We start from the raw sequence: 18,788 nt of genomic DNA, 5'->3' as shown, positions 1-18,788 counted from the left end.
TGTGACTGAAATATGTGCTCTGCAGTGTGGCAAACGGAGAAACACAACTACACTGAGAAAACTTTTCGTATAGTTTCTATGTGTCCCACATATAGATTTTAGCAATGTGCCCAGTAAATGACCTTTATGTGCCAAACAGTTATCATTTATGTATGTGCAAGCGACAAATTAGCATATCTCGCGTCACTTTTCATTTCGTCCAATGTAACAATTGTAAACAAATCCGGTTTATCACAACAAATTATTGCTCTTTTTAAACTCTATGTTATACAAAAACACCTGCCCAAATAGAATTATTTTGAGGTGAAAAAATTAGCATTATCAAAATGTCCAATGTGCACATTCGAATTACGAATGACTGACTGTTACTTCGGTCGTTCTCATCTGATGTCCAAAGTGCAAAAAAAATCAAAACAAACCCAATCTGTACATTGGACGTTTAGCAAGTGAAAGTTTTTTTTCGCATTATTTATGCATTTTAAGTGAAACAAGCGGTCTAATATTGAAAAATAACCTCGAAAATAGCATAGCACGGCAACGCACGTATTTTACGGTAATTTCGCTTAATTTATGTGCAATAGCCTGGAAAAATAAAACCGTCCAAAGTACAGCATGAGATGGTAAACAGTCCAATGTAACTTTTTCCATAATAAACCAAAAATGGTTAGTTTTAATTAGATTTTTAACATCTCCGTTAAATATTGAATGTTATTATTCATCAACCACGTTGAGTGAATGACTGAAAATTATTTCATTTTGAAACAATTTAAAGTTCAATTCGAAGAACTTCGATCTCGTTTTTCTCAATATGGTGGAATTGTTACATTGGACGAAATCAAAAGTGACGCGAGATATCATTGTGAGCAGGGTTGCCACATGCACAGATTATTTTGTGTTTAACAGATATTTGAAAGAAATTACCTGTACAGAATCTGTACACTGAGAAAACTTTTCGTATAGTTTCTATGTGTCCCACACATAGATTTTTGCAATGTGCCAAGTCAATGAACTTTATATGCCGCACAGTTATAATTTATGGGTACGCGAAACTTTTGCACATACTATTCATATGCGCATATTTTTTATGTGTATAATTGCACATACTATTCATATCCGTATAATTTCTATGTGTATTTCTAGGCGGATTGTGTTTATATGCGGCACATGATAATCATCTAGAATTTCATATGGAAATTTACCATTAGTTATGTGCAGAATATTTTGAGTGTAGGGTAACCAACCCATCAATTGAACCCCATCAGCAGCTGTACATAATTTGGACACTTGCATTTGATTTTGCTGTAAGTGTCCAAATTATGTACAGCTGCTGAGGGGGTCCAAAATATGTTGGTTACCCCATGCATAGAATACAGATTTTCGCCAAATTACACAGATTAAACAGATTTTTGAGCTTTTACATGAGAGTGAAATAGACGGAAATAGTCAGCAAAATGACTATATCTTTCACTCACATTGTTTTGCATTGGACAGATTTTTGCACAGATATTTTTTCTCGCACTACAGATTGTCAGATTTTTTCAACAAAAAATACAGAATTATATGTGGCATCCCTGATTGTGAGTTAGAAAAATTCGAGGAAAAACTATAATATTGCAAATTGCATTGAAAACGCGAAATGCAAAAATCTTGTGAACAGTTTACAAATAAAATGCCAGCAGCTACCTGTCAAATATTTATGTTAACTTATTGCGAGTGTCAATCCGAATAAATTGACATGAATAATTGACGGCTCGCTGCTGGGATTTTGCTTGCAAAATGTCTGCAAGTTTCTTGCATTTCGCGTTTTTGATGCAATTTGCAATATTAAAGCTATCCGAATAAAAACCACAAGTTCACACAAAATGACGAAAATGACTGTGGTGCATTTCTTTTTTCTTTGGTTACTTCCCCTGGTTTTGTAAGAGCGTATGTCAAAAGACAATTCGTTTTATACATTCGTCCCGAAGCGGTGCAAGTAAAAAATATAACTGTAGGGACGTTCAAAATTGTTTAAACTTATTGAAGAGTCGATTTTCGTTAATCTAATCTAACAAGTGCCTTCATAACATGTTATATAGTAACATAGCAGAAAAAAAACCGTTTGTTGACATTTTGCGACTTAAGTCCCTTTGAAAAATTTCCCGAGAATTGTTAATAAAAATTGAATAAAAAAAAATCTCTAGCACCACTGAAGTCTTTTCATAACAATGATGATTGATGATTCACTTTAAAATTTACAACAAAAAGCCACAAAAACAGAATATCCAATATTTTCGCTGGTTTTTAGTGAAGTAAAGCTTTCATATAGTTGTGTAATCGTATTTTTTTGTGAAAGTTGATAGATTTGGTATATCCGTTTATATAAAACCGATTTCGCAGTGCAAAATTTTTTGTGAGAAAATTCTAAAATGAATCAAAACGACCGACAAAAAATAATGAATCAACTGGATCAGTTGATCCAAAACACCAACTACGGAACCCTGCTTAATTCATGCCTTGACGAACGAATTCTGTCGGAGGTGATGATTTTCATAATTGAGGTGAGTTCTCAACATTGTTTGCCGACCTATGAAAACAAAGGACATTTTCCTTCCCTTATAATACTACGTCATTTAATTCCGTTTACTTACAAATCTGATAATTGATTTCAGGATCGCTTTCCAGATGAAGCTACAAAACATAAAATGCTCTTTGAAAAAATTACTAAGCGAGGGCCAACAGCGTTCCAAAAATTATTAGACATTTGTCAACTTAATTTCCCAGCAGCTTATAATCTTCTGAAGTCCGGAAATGTTTTAACCATTAATAACGACCACGAAAACTTTCATTCTATATCTAACGCTAAACGTCATCGTTCAAGCAGTGACGCCAATCTGATTGATCCAAATCGATCTACCGAATTGCATCGAAAATTTCGGAATCTTTCAGTAGGGTCACGATCTGTGTCCGAAGAGGAAGACAGTAAGAGTCGCTTATTTAATTCCGCAGATAGGAATAGGAAATGTAAGTTGGAAATTTTCGAAGAAAATGTTCTGGACAAGTATGAAGTTAAACTTACTAAGAGTCCTCAACAACCAAAATTGTTGCATGCCTATCCTATGAAGAGCAGAAATAGAGGAACAGTGTTTATATTGAACATTATTACATACATCAACAATACTCATCCGGTGCGAAATGGGGCCAAAACCGATAAGGACAATTTAGTTTCACTATTTAGGCAGCTTGGTTTTAAAGTATTCTATTACGAAGACCTTACCAGAGCGGTATTATAGATCAAGAAGATTTCAAAAACCAAATAAATTGATTGCGTTTTATTTACAGGACTATGACGATTTAATCGCCCAGCTGAAAAGGTCAGAATTTCTTTCTGCCGAATGTTTCGCTTTTTACGTATTGGCTCACGGAAATCACACCAAGGGAAGCGATAAAATTTACCTGCATGACAATTCTGTTCTTTTCGTGGAGCAAATTTTGGAACAGTTCAATAATGTTAACTGCCGAAAATTGATTGGGAAGCCTAAACTGTTTTTCTTTTCCATATGCAGGTTTGTTTTTGATAGCAAATTTACTAACGATTGTTACTTAGGTCCTTTTGAAAAGTTACGGGAGAATTCATATATTGTTTGTAAACTAATTCCAGAGGAGATGAAGCGGATTATGGAACTCTACGGTCAGCAGAGCATACTGAGCGAGATGGAATGATTAATCCGAAGATTGACCCGCCAGTAAACATGCCAACGTTTGCCGACATGTTTATTTGCTTTTCGACCGTTCGGGGATTCGCAGCGCATAGAGATCAGCTCAACGGCTCGTGGTTCGTTGAGAGCATGTGCGAAGTTTGGGGAAAACATGCTCACGATACCGACGTAGAGCAGTTGACGAAACTAGTCGGTAAGGATGTCAGTATGTATAGGACCGAAAAAAACAATGCTCTGCAGACGCTGGCCAGCGAGCAACGGGGATTTTTTGAACTGCTCTATTTGAATCCAGGATATATTGAGGAATGAGATCGTTCACATTGCTCTACGCTATTAAACGATAAGTTAAGATAAATGCCATGAACTTCGTACAAGTTTATTTTTGCCGGCATACTATCTATTAAAAATAAGATTTTTTAATCAAATTACGGACTAACCACTGAAACAAATTGACATTTCCATCCACAGAGATATGTGGTAAATAATATCTGTAGCAAATTTATACTGAATGAAATAAAACTTAGCGTATGCGCTACTTACCACTTAGTTTCCTTATTTCAAACTAGCATGCTATTCTTGTGGAAATTCTCAAAGCAAAAGAAAATCTATTATCAAATTTTAACCTATGATACATTCATTTCATCAAAATCACTCTCTTCGGCACGGTCATCGTCGTCATTACTGAACACACTACTGCTACTAATGGATTTTCCTCTACTTCTATGTTTGCGTTTCCGCAGAGCATGCTTTTCCTTGTCAGCATCCAAATCTTTCAACAGTCTCCGCCAGTACTCTATTGGTTTGGCAAATTCTACTAAACTACGGAATTGCTTTGCGATAGCCATTCTAAAATCCTGTAGCCGTTGATTGGCTAGCTGTGACATGGAAGCGTCAACTTTGGCGACGTACTTTCGAACTAGGTCCTCAAAATTGCAATATATAGCTATCATCTTCTCGACTACGGTTATCTAAAATATGCAAACTTGATTGAATATTGAAATTCGATTGCCAAAGTCAAAAGATACCAACCGTCTCCTGTTCATTTTGCTGCAATGCCATTTTTACACGAGATTTTTTGGCTGGCGAAGGTCCGTTTTCAACGGGGTCAGAGGGGCCAGCAATTTCTTCTTCACTTGCATTGATTGCCGCCGTTTTTGCTAGACTTGTTTTATCACGATCTTTCACTTGTACCATTTTGGTGAAAATGTACAGCAAATCTACCAGCGTATCTGCTCCGGCCGGGCACTCTTTGTACTTTCGCTGAGATAGTTGTGTGTTAATCTTGTTGACATTTCTTAATAACTTTAGCAAACTCATGTCATCAACGTTATCAACAAAGAAATCATATATTAAATTACGCTTTGCAACTTTTTCCGGATCATTTCCGGCTAGATCGCATGGTTCATTATCGATCTCTGACGCGGGAAACATATCACTAACGGCATGCTGCAGGTAGTTGTTGAACACATAGACACACTCTAGAAACGATACTTTCAGCAGTTTCTCGTTTTTCGAATGAACATAGAGTTGGATTACGTAGAGTGCCTGAGCAGCTATTTGGCTGTTCTCATCTATAATCAACTTGAGAATGTTCAGTAACACTCGACCACGCATTTTAACATAGTCCTGGAGAATAAGTTCATTCAGATTGTTTAGAGCTACGCTTCGGACCGTAATATAATTTGAACTAAGCTGTAGAATTACGGTTTTTATGGATGAATCCACCAAGGAAGTGTGCCTAATAAAAAATAGAATGATAGAGGCAAACATACAAACTTTAGCAATAAGATGTACCTTTTACATAAATCCGAGAATGCCGTTATCAATGTACATATTATACTCTCATGTATATTTTTAAATTTTAAAATCTTATTAAAATCAGCAATTACAGTCGAAGCCAAGGATCCATCGCGAAGACCGAACCGAGACAAAACCACTATTGTGACACAAATTTTACGATTTTGATCGGTTTGTTGAGTAACTAAAAATTAAACAGTCGTTATTTGAATTCGAGCATTGAAAACAAAAACTTACATAGTTTCTCATCCAATGCTACCCTAGCTAAATATTGAAGGAGAATTGATACGATCTTCTGGTTCGGTCTGTCGTTCAGATCTGTGCTGGTTTCGGCGTAAACCAACAAACTGATCAAATAACGTTCGTTTGACATGTGAAAACTGGTGTAGTGCGAATGGTAGTGCAGCAGATACTCAGTGGTGTTGTCACGGATACCCCGAATCCAATTTTCGTCTACAGAACCGTCAGATTTTTCCTTAATGGCACAACAAAGACTGTATACATCGCTGACCAGCGAAATTGTGGTACTTCCGGTTCGCAGAAGATCGCTCAGTATTCTGAACAGATGATTCAATCCAGCGTGAGTAAAGTCGTCTAACCAAGCCTTGATAACACACAGGATATACTGAAGGCATACGGGAGAGTTGTACTGTAAAAATAGGTTAAAGTCAATGTTTCAAAAAGTACATTATACATATGCATTGGGGTCCAAAAATTAGTCTGAGTAATATTCGCCTCGATTCTACAATTCGATCGGGGCCGTTCCGATCATAAACGTCCCGATCGACGTATGTTATAGCATACGTTGTATTCCGATCGAAGTGCAATTTCTGATCGGATCAGGCTCCGATCGGTATGTAGAATAGAGGCGATTAACAGTAAAATTGAAAAAATCTTGGCAATCGGCAATCTTACCATATCAACCTGCAAAATCTCATTCATAGTTTTGATGACGACATCCGGATTCCTGGATTTCATCTTGTTCGCAATTATAGATAGAATGATCCAAGCCTCACTGCAGTTGACAGTGAAAATATGTGACTCTATCAGCATAAGATTCTTTTGTCTAAAAATGAAAAATACATCCAAAGATGCCAATGAAATAGCATCCTAGTTATACAAAATTTCTATATATTACTCACGTTAGGATGGATTTTTGAATCCACGAATCGACGGCCGTTTTGAGAACGTTAATCTTACCCAGCACCAGTATCGAGCGCACAATCATCCACGGTGTGAAAATCTTGCTCGAAGATGAATCCTCGAAGCGACAGATATTGTCGAAGACGTTGCATTTGAGACTCTCCAGTGCCGATTCTTTTAGCTTCTGATCACTGTCATCCAGAAACAGCAGCAAACATTTGGACCAAATGCGAATCAATGGAAGATAGCTCGGGTAACGACCGAGTAGTTGATTTAGCACATTCAGTGTGGTTCGACGCATCAACATAACAGGATCTTTTGCGAGCTTCAACACGATGTATTCAAACACCGGGTCATCAATTCGATTTCGATTAAGTTCCAGAATACACTCCAAACAGGAAAAGGCTACTCGCCGGATGGACGATGTATGTGAAGCGGTTGCTTCGTAGACTACATCGATCAATGAGGCAAGTTTATCTTCAATTGTTTCGATTCCTTTAATTTCGGACACTATCTTCGCAGTGGGTACAGAACCACCTACCCTCGATTCCTCAGCTTGTTTTCCAGAATTGACAGCACTCAAATTAAAATTCAGAGCATTTCGTGATATTCCCAGCTCTAATTCAGCGGTTGCGTAAAGCTCTTCCATATCGTTCATTTGAAGATAGCTTTTCTCATCTTCTTCGGCGGCGGCACAAAAGAAAGAGTCATGCAGAATTTTTTTCATTATCTTATTTCCATTTTTGAAAATTTTCAGCAAACATTGAAAGGCTTTCACTTTGACGGTAGCATTTTTTTCGATCAATTTATTATATAATAGTTGAAACATCTGTATTTCCCGCGGTACCTCGGAGATGTCGGCTTTGAAAAGTTCCCAATCAACCGTACAATCGATTGTGGCAAGCTTGCCAAGAAATTCTACTATATTAATTCTTGTAGAGGTTTCAGCATGCCCTTCAATTTTGATCAGATAATCAATAATTGATACATTGCATCTGCTGTACATAGCCGCTTCGTATTTAATGGCAATGTCACTAAGATAAGCGTAGTCGTCCGGTCTACAAAACACTTTCGGTGGGTTAGTAAGAACCGATTTAATAAAAACTGTGAGCACAGTAGGTGTATCTTTCGGATACTGGTGTAACATTTTCAGAAAAAAATTATAAATCTGGAAACATGCTGGATAGTTTTTGTATTCTAATTGATAAAAAACGGCTGATCGGTTTAAGAGGAGCTGTATGGTTCGTGCAGATTCGTTATGATCATCATGCTCTGGCAAACAAATTGATTCAAATGTTTCAAACACTTTCTCAGCAACGTTTTCTGCAACGTGTCGATTCTTTGTGTGTTTAATTGCATAATCTAAAGCTGATTTCAAACAGTTGATCAAATGCAGCTTAATGTTTGCACAACTTTTGAGGGTCATACATTTCAGCAACAGTTGAATATCATTCATTATTTGCACTAAATCCAAGAGTAAGCGTGTAACGAAATCAGTTGATTCGTTTCTTAGATATTCCTCAAATATGGGATCTAACAACAGCTCTGGTAGCTTGAATATATCTAAGCTTTTCAGCAAGACCTGTTCGTTAAAAGCAACTGTCTGCTTTTGTCCAGGGGTATCTAATAGCAGAAGGTAGGTTTTTACTGAAGCACAGGCCAACCGTCTACTACTTGCGTCTGTTGGGTCATATTCTGCCAAACACACCAAACCATAAAGGAACGCCAATAGTTGTTCAACATTAATCTTTTTCGATAGATATTGCCAATTATCATACTGATCGAAAACTCCGGCTCTTTGACGCATTTTCCTTGCTTCCATGCAAATATCGTTGAGTAATTCAAATACATTTGAATCCTTGGTGGCCTTTTGTATGGCAGGGCAATCGCGGAGATCCAAAACAGCTGTAGCTGACAGCTGATTTGTCGTAGCTTCTTGCTCGGAATCACTGTTTGAATCGGGTTCATTCTCCTGATTTTGAAACTCAGCTTGCTCTTCACCAGCACATATTGAATCAATACGGTTTATTGTTAAACTTGGATCAAAGTACTGGGGCAGCTGGTTTAGCAGCATATGGATATGTGGCGGGGCCATGTCCAGCATTAGGTTTGCATATTTTGATCGAGCGGGCACTTTCACCTATAAACACGCAATGCACTAACCATAACAAACTTTAGCAGAAGAAAAAATAGAAACCATAAAAACGAAGCACAATTTGAATTTATGTTTACAAAACATTGAACACTTGAACAGTAAAACTAAAACGGTACAAACATACAGAGATGTCAGCGGCAACTACTCGAAAACCGGAACAGTATTCCCAGTATTGTCGCACGATGCCGCACAGACGCAAGCAAAAGCATCGCTTATGATACTTATGACGGACGACGTTCGAATATGCACCGATTGTTGAAAATTATTGAAAATGTTGAAAAGTAAACGCAAACATTTATCGCCAAAAAGCTTTATTTTTGTATTTATAAAGAACTGCAAACAAGATCAAATCTCATTCATTTCTGCGATAACCTTATTCATTCGTGTGTTACTTTTTTTAAGCGTGTACGAATTAAAAGCTGTCACTGTCATGCTGGGTTGGAGCGGTTGGAGCCGGAGCTCGATTATATCGAGCAGATTTATCATTTTTTCTGTTTTCAACAGGGGCTTGCGATGCATGCGATGGGTACCATTGGGATTGCTGACAGCTTTCGTACGCACACTATATGCCGCGTATACGTACACGCGATTTGTTGCTGTTGCTGTTGGTTTTTCCATGACATTTTACAAACTGGGGGAAAACAAACCACCAACACAACCGCAAATTAGCAAGCTCTATGTTTTTGTTGCCAACATCTCAGCACATCTCGACAAGGTTAGCAGCAAATTTACCTGTCAGACGGGCGCTTTTCTTGCAATAGCGCCCTTCGTTAAGTCGACTGTCAAACACCGTTCGTTAAGATAGGGATAGCCGAGGGGATGCGCTGTGCTATCTCTCGCTATGTATTTGACAGAGGATAACATCGCGCTTCCAAAACTGTCAACGCTTCCAAAAGTGTCAAATTTCAATGGCAGTAACATAGCGAGAAAAAAAAAGAAAAAAGCAAAACATCGATTTTCATTGTTCGATGTTGTACTCGCTGCTCTCGTTAATGGCGCATTCCCTTGGGGATAGCACCCCGCTGGTTTTCAAGCAGTAACAAATCAGCACGGGAATGACACTTCCAATACCAACCTGTACAAAAAAACGTAGCCAACATAGAGCGGGCCCAAGCTGACAGCTTCATAGATGGGCTCAAGCTGACAACCGAGTCGGATGTGTAAATTGTTAAATTTTCTTAGTTTTAGTTTGATTTTAGCCAAGGTTTTAGCATCACATAGCTAATGTTAGGCAGGCAATTGATGCGAAATACATGTAACTGTGAAAATGGTTAGTTAAATTCGTTTTGTGAGATCGCTTTGCGTTTGCCGCCTTTTTCATGTGAGCAACGAAAATGTGACGTCATATCAGCCCCCTGCAAATCAGCAGATAATTTTCTAAAATCTCTAAAAAATATGGCATCTCTGCATGTTTCAAAAATAAACAGAAACACAGTTTTTCAGCGTTTGGCGGTTTGCTCGTTAATGGATTGGATGTGTTTTTCCTAAAAATTCTACTGAGGGTTTTATCAAAATTTAGAAAATGGCTAACACGACGTTTATTGAAAGCTGGAACGATATAATGCCTTATAAGATAAAGGCATCCGAGCTGGAACATCCAACGGAAGCATTTGTTTTTCGAAGTATTGTTAGTTTTTTAAAAATGCTGAAATATGATGTGACGGAATTTGAAAATGTAAGTTCTGTTTTTCTTTTTCTATCAAACTTTGTATTATTTAAAGATAATAATTCCAGATGTATACCGAGCCTAAAGAAGTATTGCTATCAAAAAGAACAAATCTAGTGGCTCATATAAATTACTTCTATCAACTCTGTCTTGTTTCGAAGCAAAGTCAGTTCTTTTATGTGGATCTAATTAAACCTTGTGAGTTCTACTATCGGGTCGCCTTACGCAAATATGTTAATTACGTTGAATTGTTTTTAAAGCTCCAAAGAAAACTGTCCATGTTTTGAATATACTGTTAAACTACCTGTTTTACGTGAATATGGTAAAAGATGATACGGTTCAGAGGGCGAATAACTGCGTCGCGAAGTATCATGAACTAATGGATAAGATGAATTTACAGCGATGTGAAATGGAAAATCACAAAATCAAGATAAGTAATGTAAGCAAAGTTTTGAAGATATGTTGTGCGTTGTATTTTTCCCCTAAAAATGTTTACTTTTATACAGATTGAGCAAAATATCTGCCGAATGAAAGATCAACTACCACAGTTGGAACAAGAAAATGAAAAACTACGGGAAAAGCAGAAAGAAGTGAAGGATAAAATCGGCAGCCTGAAATCGGCTGAAAGTGACATTGAGGAGAAGATTATAAAATTGAAGACTGATGTAGCTTCTCTCAAACAACGGCGTGTGGTAGATGAAGATGCGGCAATTCTTATACAGTATAGAACGTTAACTGAGAATTCAACTGATTACAAAATAAATATTATTTTTTTATAGAAAAAACGAAGAGCTTGAAGTAGAGATAGAGGAATACGGCAATCAAGAAAAATCTTACCAGTTGGCTAATTCCGAGTATACTACTCTTATGGGACAAATTCAACCGTGCATATTGACCTTAGAAGATATACTTCAAAATCCGCTAGACGATTCTTTGAAGTTAGAACGTTGCCATTAAGGGTTTACTCATTTCACTCACTGTTCAATATTTATAGGGCTCTCAAAACCGAGGTCAACACACTGCAACTAAACTGCAATAGATTAGAAAAAGATTGCGCCAATAAAAAGACCATCCTTGAGGCGGCTATGAAAAATGCCGAATCGGTTCGGGCTTACATTGAAGCCAAACAAAGAGAACTGGAAGCTGAGCGGAAAGTGAAACGGAAGACAGAGCGTAAAACTGTAGCGTTAGTATCGAGTCACATATTTGCAAACAAAAGTACGTCTAGCCATTGTTTCTTTTTATTTTTTGATAGCGATTTAAGTGAGAAGCAACAGCATCTTGATGAGCTGCAAGAAAAAAAAGATGAACATTTGGACGAGATTCAAGCTTTAAAAGAAGCGATTCAACTCGTCATGCAAATAGCAGATGATACAATGAAATTTTTGATGCGAGATCCTGTTAGAACGGCGAACAAAATTACATAAAGAAGCCGGCGCTCACGGTGGAATGGTATTTTACCAAGCTGAATTTCGTCAAAGGTGAAAATTTCTGAGATGGACTGGATTTTTTCAACCACTCTAGAGTATTAGTTTAAAACAAAAATGAGTACCTATGCATGTTTTTTAAATGTAATTGAAAAGAAATCAACGTTTTAGCGTACACCATGAAATTTACTTTGCATATATATATAAATAATAAAAACAATCATCAAAATTTAGGAAAATCCTGAATTTTCAAGGAAAACTAAAAGTGTTATTTAAAACAGTAGTACTGGCACTACTACTATAGCAGAACATTCAGTTGGTGCATACAAAACTAAAAAAGACAATGATCTGGTCCAACTACAACTTCTCCAATATTTTAGTAAAAAAAGTATTTAGCTTTTTTCTACGAAATAATTTATGAGTTAACTAATTTAGTCGGACTTGCAGACGCTTTTCCGATGTTTACACAGTGTACTATTATCTGCAAACCGTTTCCCACACTTTTGACACTGGTACGGTTTTTCGCCGGTATGCGTCCGTCGATGAGTGTGCAACTGGTTGGATTGTGCGAATCGTTTTCCGCAAAAATCGCACTCATACCGTTTAATTCCTAAATGAAGCAGCTCGTGCCGTTTAAGATTAGCAACATGGGTGAACGATTTCGAACAAGTCTTGCAGGGGTAACCACGAATTCCATCGTGAACCGGTTGATGGAATTTAAGAGCTTGTAGTGTGCTAAACGATTTGTCGCAGAATTCACACTGGAAGTTTTTCTCGTGATTACGAAGATGCGTTTCGAACGCTTGCTTCACAACAAATCGCTGTTCGCAGGTGGGACACGTGAAATATTCTATTTCTTCCTGTGCGTGGATCTGCTGTATGTGCTCAATGAGTAAAGCGTGTCTTTTGAATGATTTCAAACAAAAACGACACGAGTTATGGGGTCGTACGCTGTACAAGCCACCACTTGATGAGATCCCAACAGTTCCATGATAGCGTATTTTATGTTTTCGGAGTAATGTCGTAGACGAGAATTGCATATCACATCCTGAGCAATCATAAGGAGTTTCTCCTGAGTGCAATCGTAAATGGTCCTTATACATTGGAGATTGTCGAAAAGCTTTTCCGCAAGTGTCGCATTTATAAGGTTTCTCTGAAGTGTGAATCAGATGATGGCGTTCCAGGTTATTTTTATTTGCAAACAGACGCCCACATGATCTGCATTCGTGCCGCTTGATACCTGCATGTCCATCTTCATGTTCCTTTAAGAACGCCAAAGATTGGCACTGTTTGCCGCAATGTTGACAGGTGAATTTTACCCTTCGTCTTTTAGGTCCAGTGAATACAGTAACCGAATGATCTACCTGGTGCCGCTGTTTTTCGTGGCGACGTTTTCCTAAATTATCGGTAAATCGTAACTCACAATGGTCACATTTGTTGGGTCGCTCCACTGGATCATGTTTTCCTAGATGGCGGTTATATTTCGTTAGGTTTGTAAATGATTCTTTGCAAACTTCGCAAGTTAAACTCTGATCAACATGAGCGATCATGTGGGAAAACAGTTCTTCGGCTGTTTCAAACAATCGTACGCACATATAACACTTACGTTCCGTTATACCTTTAAGTGATATTTTTGTTTTAGAACTTATAACGTTTTTACTACGCGGTCTTCCAACGCGTGCTTTTTGAGATTCACATTTTGTTATCGAACTGGGGTTTATTTTCTCTTCTGTTTGCTGTACTTCTGAATCGAGAATTTGGCCATCGTTATTTTCAAGATCAATAATTTCCTGTTCATTCTGTGAAACAGAATTATCTGTCGGGTCATCTTCAATAGATGATATCGCAACTAGGTCTGATTCCAGCTTCATTTTTACCTCTAGAAATACGTTTTCTGCTATTGGGGCTTCATCTATGTTAACATGTTTCACGATGCTGGGTTTTTCGTTTATTGTTTGAACCTTTTTGGAGAATACTTGTTCATTTTTGTTGTATCTCAATCGGTTTTCCTCCTTGATAAAAATGTTCATTTTATGCCAAAGCTTAGCATTCGCTTTAAATTGTTTCCGTGTGTTTGCAACTAGATCCAACCGAACGAGACAACAGTTGCAAATGGCATACAGAAACGTAGAGCTATCAAGCTGGATACTGAACAACGTTTTCAGTAAATCCTCTATGGAAGCACCCCCCATAATGTGTTCGCCACACATTAATGTAACACGCTCGGAATAGTTGAACTCCAAGCATAGTCTACAGCTAGAAAGATAAATTTTTCGACCCATCCTAAAAAGAAAATTTTACTAATAATTTTATTTGAGGATAGGTTTGAATATACTTTTGATTTCTGAAGATAACAGGTTCACTATACTGATCTATCGCTTCGAAGTGCTGTTGACAAATTTCCATCTGCAGCGGGTCGCCATCAGCCGGTAGTGGGAAACCTGATCCCAGTTCAATTGCTTTTCGCCAGCGTTCAAAAAGATAATGACTGCGAGGAAATTGTAGGGTGAAACTTTGACCCTCCGGATCACAGTATGGTACACAACAGGACATACTTTAAATTGGAAAACTGAAATCAGCTGAGAAAGCAGAAAATAACAGCGGAATAAAAACAATCGAGGATGCAAGATTTGACACTTTATTTTGCCATAACATAATACACATAAAAGTACAAAATCTAAATTTACGTAATATCTATATCTTGTAAAACTTTTCCACCTTTTCCACATATCCAGCTTTTTACGCGCTATAATGGCGGACGCTATAACTTGTGTTCGTAACAACCCATCGACATCTCTATATCGAACTGCAGTAAACGTCAGCGACAGCATGTCCGGGGCTCAAAATTTGACAGCGGGCCCAAATCAGACTGCTGGCAGTTGAGTGAAACGCAGTGCTGACATGCTATCTCATTTTCGCACACACGAGATGTTGGCGGCGAAAACATGGTTGTCTGCCGATGGGGTGGTTCGTAATATGCGAACAAACTTTTTGACAACTCAAAATTTAAATGTTTTTCCCAAAATTTAGCGTACGTGTGAATGCATGTGAAGAGTTCTTTACAGTGATAACGCATCACGTATATTGTAAAATGAATAAATATTGGCAACCATCGTGCAATTAAAAAACGAAATTCGCTAATCGCATCGCCACATTCGTGCAATTAGCGAACGAGTGCTGTATAAGGTAACACAGTAGAATTTATAAAAACCGTTTCAAAATGAAACAGATATTTTCCCTCCATAGGCCAAATCAAGGTGACGTCATCTGGCAGATACTGGCGCCCTAGTTTACAAACAGATCGCAGAGTCCAAAAAAGTTCCAGCTGTTTAAACGGCAAGTTTGTTGTTTAAACCGAGTTTAAACAGCATTAGGACTAAATTCTAAAGGACTAAAAGTCATTATGCCTGTAAAACGTTAAAAAACACGCTACATTCGCTATGAACGGAAAGGAAAGTTTTTCAAAATGTAAACAAGGGCGCCAGTATCTGTCAATTGACGGTATGATGATTTGTTGACTAATAATAGAAAAGGGCGGATAAGCCAACTGTCAAACAGAACGAGTGAGAGTTCATTTTCCTATGCTGCTCCAGCAAAAAATAACTCTCACTCGTTCTGTTTGACAGTTGGCTTATCCGCCCCTTTCAAATGTTGGTCGACATTTCTAGATAAAATTAACAAAAGGGCGAATGTCGCAAATGTAAACAAAACGAGTGAGAGTTATTTTTTGCTGGACCAGTATAGGAAAATCAACCCTCACTCGGTTTGTTTACGCTTGCGACATTCGCCCTTTTGTTAATTCTATCTTCAATTTGGTCTATTGAGCACATTGGTTCAAAAAATTATCTGGCAGCTCTGGCTTTCTTTAGTGCTTCACGAATAGGTTTCCCACACTCATTCGCATTTCGCATAGTCGTGTGGTCGTGTCTCGTGTGTCTGCTTCTAAGTAAATATATTCCATCATCCAAGACCCGATTTCAAGTCTCTGTCTCATAGTCTCATTCATCGTGGATCGTGCTCGTGCGTAGGAAAAGGGTTTTCACAGTACTTTACTGAAAAGCACGTGCCAGTTTAGTTTAATTTAAAGTTCTGTTGCAGCTGTTATATAAAAAGGTGAGTATCGCGCATCCGTTGATGCAACAAAAATGGAATTAATATTTCTAGCGTTGGTCGGATTTTGAATTCACTGTTCATTCCAATAGAGAAAGCTAAATGTCGAAAGCAAGATACCAGGGAACGGAACATCAGATAAACTGAGCGTGTGTGTTACGTTAACGTATTCTTTAAAGTGTGCGAATATCTTGTTTACAGCTACGAGCAGAGCTGCCATGACCCATGAATACCATGAACGCATGTTTCGGATCGCATAAATCGATGGCCCGCTTGTTTTTCGGGATTGTCTTCATATTATTCAAAAAATGGGCGATACAGAGATTAGTTGATGCTGTCGTATAAACCCTTCTAGTTTTAAGTTACAGAGTAGAAAAGTGAGTAGTAATTCCAATTTAAAGATTGCGCAAAAAAATGTCTAGACACCTCTGGTTGCATACTTACGACTATACACAGCGTTTTTGAACTAAACCAAAAATTCAATGAATCGAAAGCTGCTATATCCTTTGATATTTAATGTAACAACAATTAATCAACATGTGAAGTTAACTCCAACTTTTTAAAACAATCCAATAATTTGGGTTGAAACGTTTACTTGTGAATCAGTCTGGTACTGGTTGATTTGGCATCACCGACTCTTAACGACGGCCAGTGGCCACACAAACAACGGTTCTTTAAGCACACGTAAACGTATGAGTGCGGTTAAACTAATCTGAAAGCAAACGGAACTGCGAAGCACAGGAGCAAAGAAGTCGAGATTTTGTGTGAGTCAGAGAGTGACTGTCAGACAGGCAAGAAGTTCCATACTATACTGTGCAGTTAAACCGTGAGTGAGAAAGCTCGAGAAATTCACAAGGAATATTTTACCTTCAAAACTAGTTTTTTGAGTTTTCGATTTAGAAAAAAGTGCTTTTTTCAATCAACTATTTTTCGAAACAGTCCAAAGTTTCGGGAACGTTCAGGTGCAGGCTGAAAACTTTCCAAACAGAAACAGTGCAAGGTGAGGTGAAAATAAAAATGATGGCGACTGCCGTGGTAGCGTAGTTGATTGCATGGTATTTATGAAAAAGCATTTTGGGAAAAAGATCAAGTATATAACAATTCATTTTGCGTACGCGAGCAAGAGTCAAGTACGGTAATATTTAAAAAAAATTACCTGGAAGTCGCAACAGCCAAGTTTTTCTGAGATACAATTAGGACAGGAATTTTGGATATCGATCGATAAAATGGTGTACAGTACTTTTCAGGCCATTTCACCTCCCGCATTTGTCTTCTCTTTGCTTGCTCTCGCAGTGCGAGGTCTCATTCGTTTTCCCTCTGATTTCCAAGTCTTCTTTGGGTAAGTCTGCTGTTGCCGTGTCGGTATTGTGTGTATTCTTTTGAGTGGAGATGTCAAATTTCGGTATTTCATTCAGTTGGTGTGCGTGAAAACAGGTAGAAAATGACGTACATCTAATATGCTTGCTACAATGAACTGAAACGACTGAAACGATGCTCCAAGATTTTGATCTAAAAATTTATTTTTGAACAATAAATTATGTTGCGTGATGAGTAATACGTAGCACTATGGAATCAAGCTAGTCCGACTAAGCCAATTTTAATGTTTTTTTGGCAGATTTAGAAAAAATCTTGAATGAAACGCGAATATTGTTTCTCTGGCAATCATTGATTAGTTGTTACGTCGCGATGACTTTAATAAGCAGAACAAGTCGTTCGGGGAGGATACCCACCAGGGGTTTGTTGGGCAGCCATGTTTTCGTGTGCAACATAACTTAAGTTTAAGAGATTTTACATAATAACCTTGTACCATTTGAAGCGTTTACTATCAGTTTGCGTTATTGACAAATCTATAATCACAGGATTTACCAACAGATTTTTTAAAAAATATTCTATGTTTCTGTCAAATATTGGACAATTTTCACTACTTTTTCTAATTCTGTTTAGGCGCTGTAGTCAATTGAGCATCTACTGAGCAAAAAACCGAGAATGAAGCCTGCGCTAATAACTCGGGTCATTTCTGCACCAATTCAAAAGATATTTATATTAGTCGGTCAAAAGTCTACGAATTGAACGATATAGTGATAGCAAGTTCATTTTTAAATAAGCATTTGATACAGTATAGTTTCGATTATATCAGCCCCTCCATGAATTTAAGGCTGATATAATTGGAAAACTGGTATAATCGGACTTTTTTTTGCTCATAGTATGTCAAGTTTACTAATAAATTATTGCATTATTAGGGTAGCCATGTTTCTACACATTAGGGTTAGAAAATGATTAAATATTAATCAACGATTGCAACCATTTTATGTTCACAAAATCCGCCAAGAGCTATCCGTGCGGTGCAAGTAAGTTTTTGGCGACCTGCGGTAAGACGTAGTCCTACGGCAATAAAAATATTGTTCGAAACATTCTATAACCGCCAACTTTTTTTCATGAACACACTTAGGGCAATATTTTTTCGTCATTTAAAGTATGCATGCGGAAAACTGACTGATATTTAAGTGTATTTTTGGAAGCAAAATATTTTGTGTTGCCAAAAACGGATATCTATTTTTGTTGCCAAAATCGAGGTATGCCAAAATCGAAATCCCACTGTAAACTACAAAAGTTTTAAATAAACATGTACATATTTTTTTCTACCAGCTCAATAGGGGCAAGATGGGTCACATTGAAAAAGACTTGTGTGGCACCCTATGTTTGCCCATATATCTATATTTTTGAGTTTCTTTATTGTTGTTAATAAATAAGTGACTAGTTTTTAGTTGGCTTATATTTGGCCTAAATATATG

The 18,788-nt window shown here is 37.6% G+C and overlaps 4 protein-coding genes across 4 annotated transcripts; 2 read left to right on the top strand and 2 right to left on the bottom strand.

Annotated features, from left to right (window-relative positions):
• The first annotated feature begins 2,304 nt into the window (after positions 1-2,304).
• LOC128738838 (caspase Dronc) lies at positions 2,305-4,233 on the top strand. Its single transcript, XM_053834255.1, has 4 exons — positions 2,305-2,540; positions 2,652-3,263; positions 3,322-3,545; positions 3,641-4,233. Exons 1-4 carry the CDS (start codon positions 2,409-2,411, stop codon positions 4,005-4,007), a joined length of 1,335 nt encoding a protein of 444 aa, XP_053690230.1. The 5' UTR covers positions 2,305-2,408; the 3' UTR covers positions 4,008-4,233.
• LOC128738837 (uncharacterized) lies at positions 3,981-8,798 on the bottom strand. The gene is made up of 6 exons (XM_053834254.1): positions 6,638-8,798; positions 6,411-6,561; positions 5,733-6,144; positions 5,493-5,679; positions 4,728-5,436; positions 3,981-4,666 (listed from the first exon to the last, which is right to left on the bottom strand). The coding sequence occupies exons 1-6, from the start codon at positions 8,740-8,742 to the stop codon at positions 4,322-4,324; spliced, it is 3,909 nt and encodes a 1,302-aa protein (XP_053690229.1). The 5' UTR covers positions 8,743-8,798; the 3' UTR covers positions 3,981-4,321.
• A 1,475-nt stretch (positions 8,799-10,273) lies between these two features.
• Positions 10,274-12,098, top strand: LOC128735103 (uncharacterized). Its single transcript, XM_053829592.1, has 7 exons — positions 10,274-10,468; positions 10,528-10,657; positions 10,720-10,898; positions 10,966-11,180; positions 11,239-11,397; positions 11,454-11,645; positions 11,715-12,098. Exons 1-7 carry the CDS (start codon positions 10,316-10,318, stop codon positions 11,884-11,886), a joined length of 1,200 nt encoding a protein of 399 aa, XP_053685567.1. The 5' UTR covers positions 10,274-10,315; the 3' UTR covers positions 11,887-12,098.
• LOC128735101 (zinc finger protein 345-like) lies at positions 12,068-14,472 on the bottom strand. Its single transcript, XM_053829591.1, has 2 exons — positions 14,222-14,472; positions 12,068-14,169 (listed from the first exon to the last, which is right to left on the bottom strand). The coding sequence occupies exons 1-2, from the start codon at positions 14,437-14,439 to the stop codon at positions 12,318-12,320; spliced, it is 2,070 nt and encodes a 689-aa protein (XP_053685566.1). The 5' UTR covers positions 14,440-14,472; the 3' UTR covers positions 12,068-12,317.
• Positions 14,473-18,788: the final 4,316 nt, after the last annotated feature.

Source organism: Sabethes cyaneus, chromosome 2, assembly GCF_943734655.1.
Source record: "Sabethes cyaneus chromosome 2, idSabCyanKW18_F2, whole genome shotgun sequence".
Lineage (NCBI taxonomy): Eukaryota > Metazoa > Arthropoda > Insecta > Diptera > Culicidae > Sabethes > Sabethes cyaneus.
Note: the sequence above shows the minus strand (reverse complement) of the source record. Positions and strands in the feature narration are given on the sequence as shown.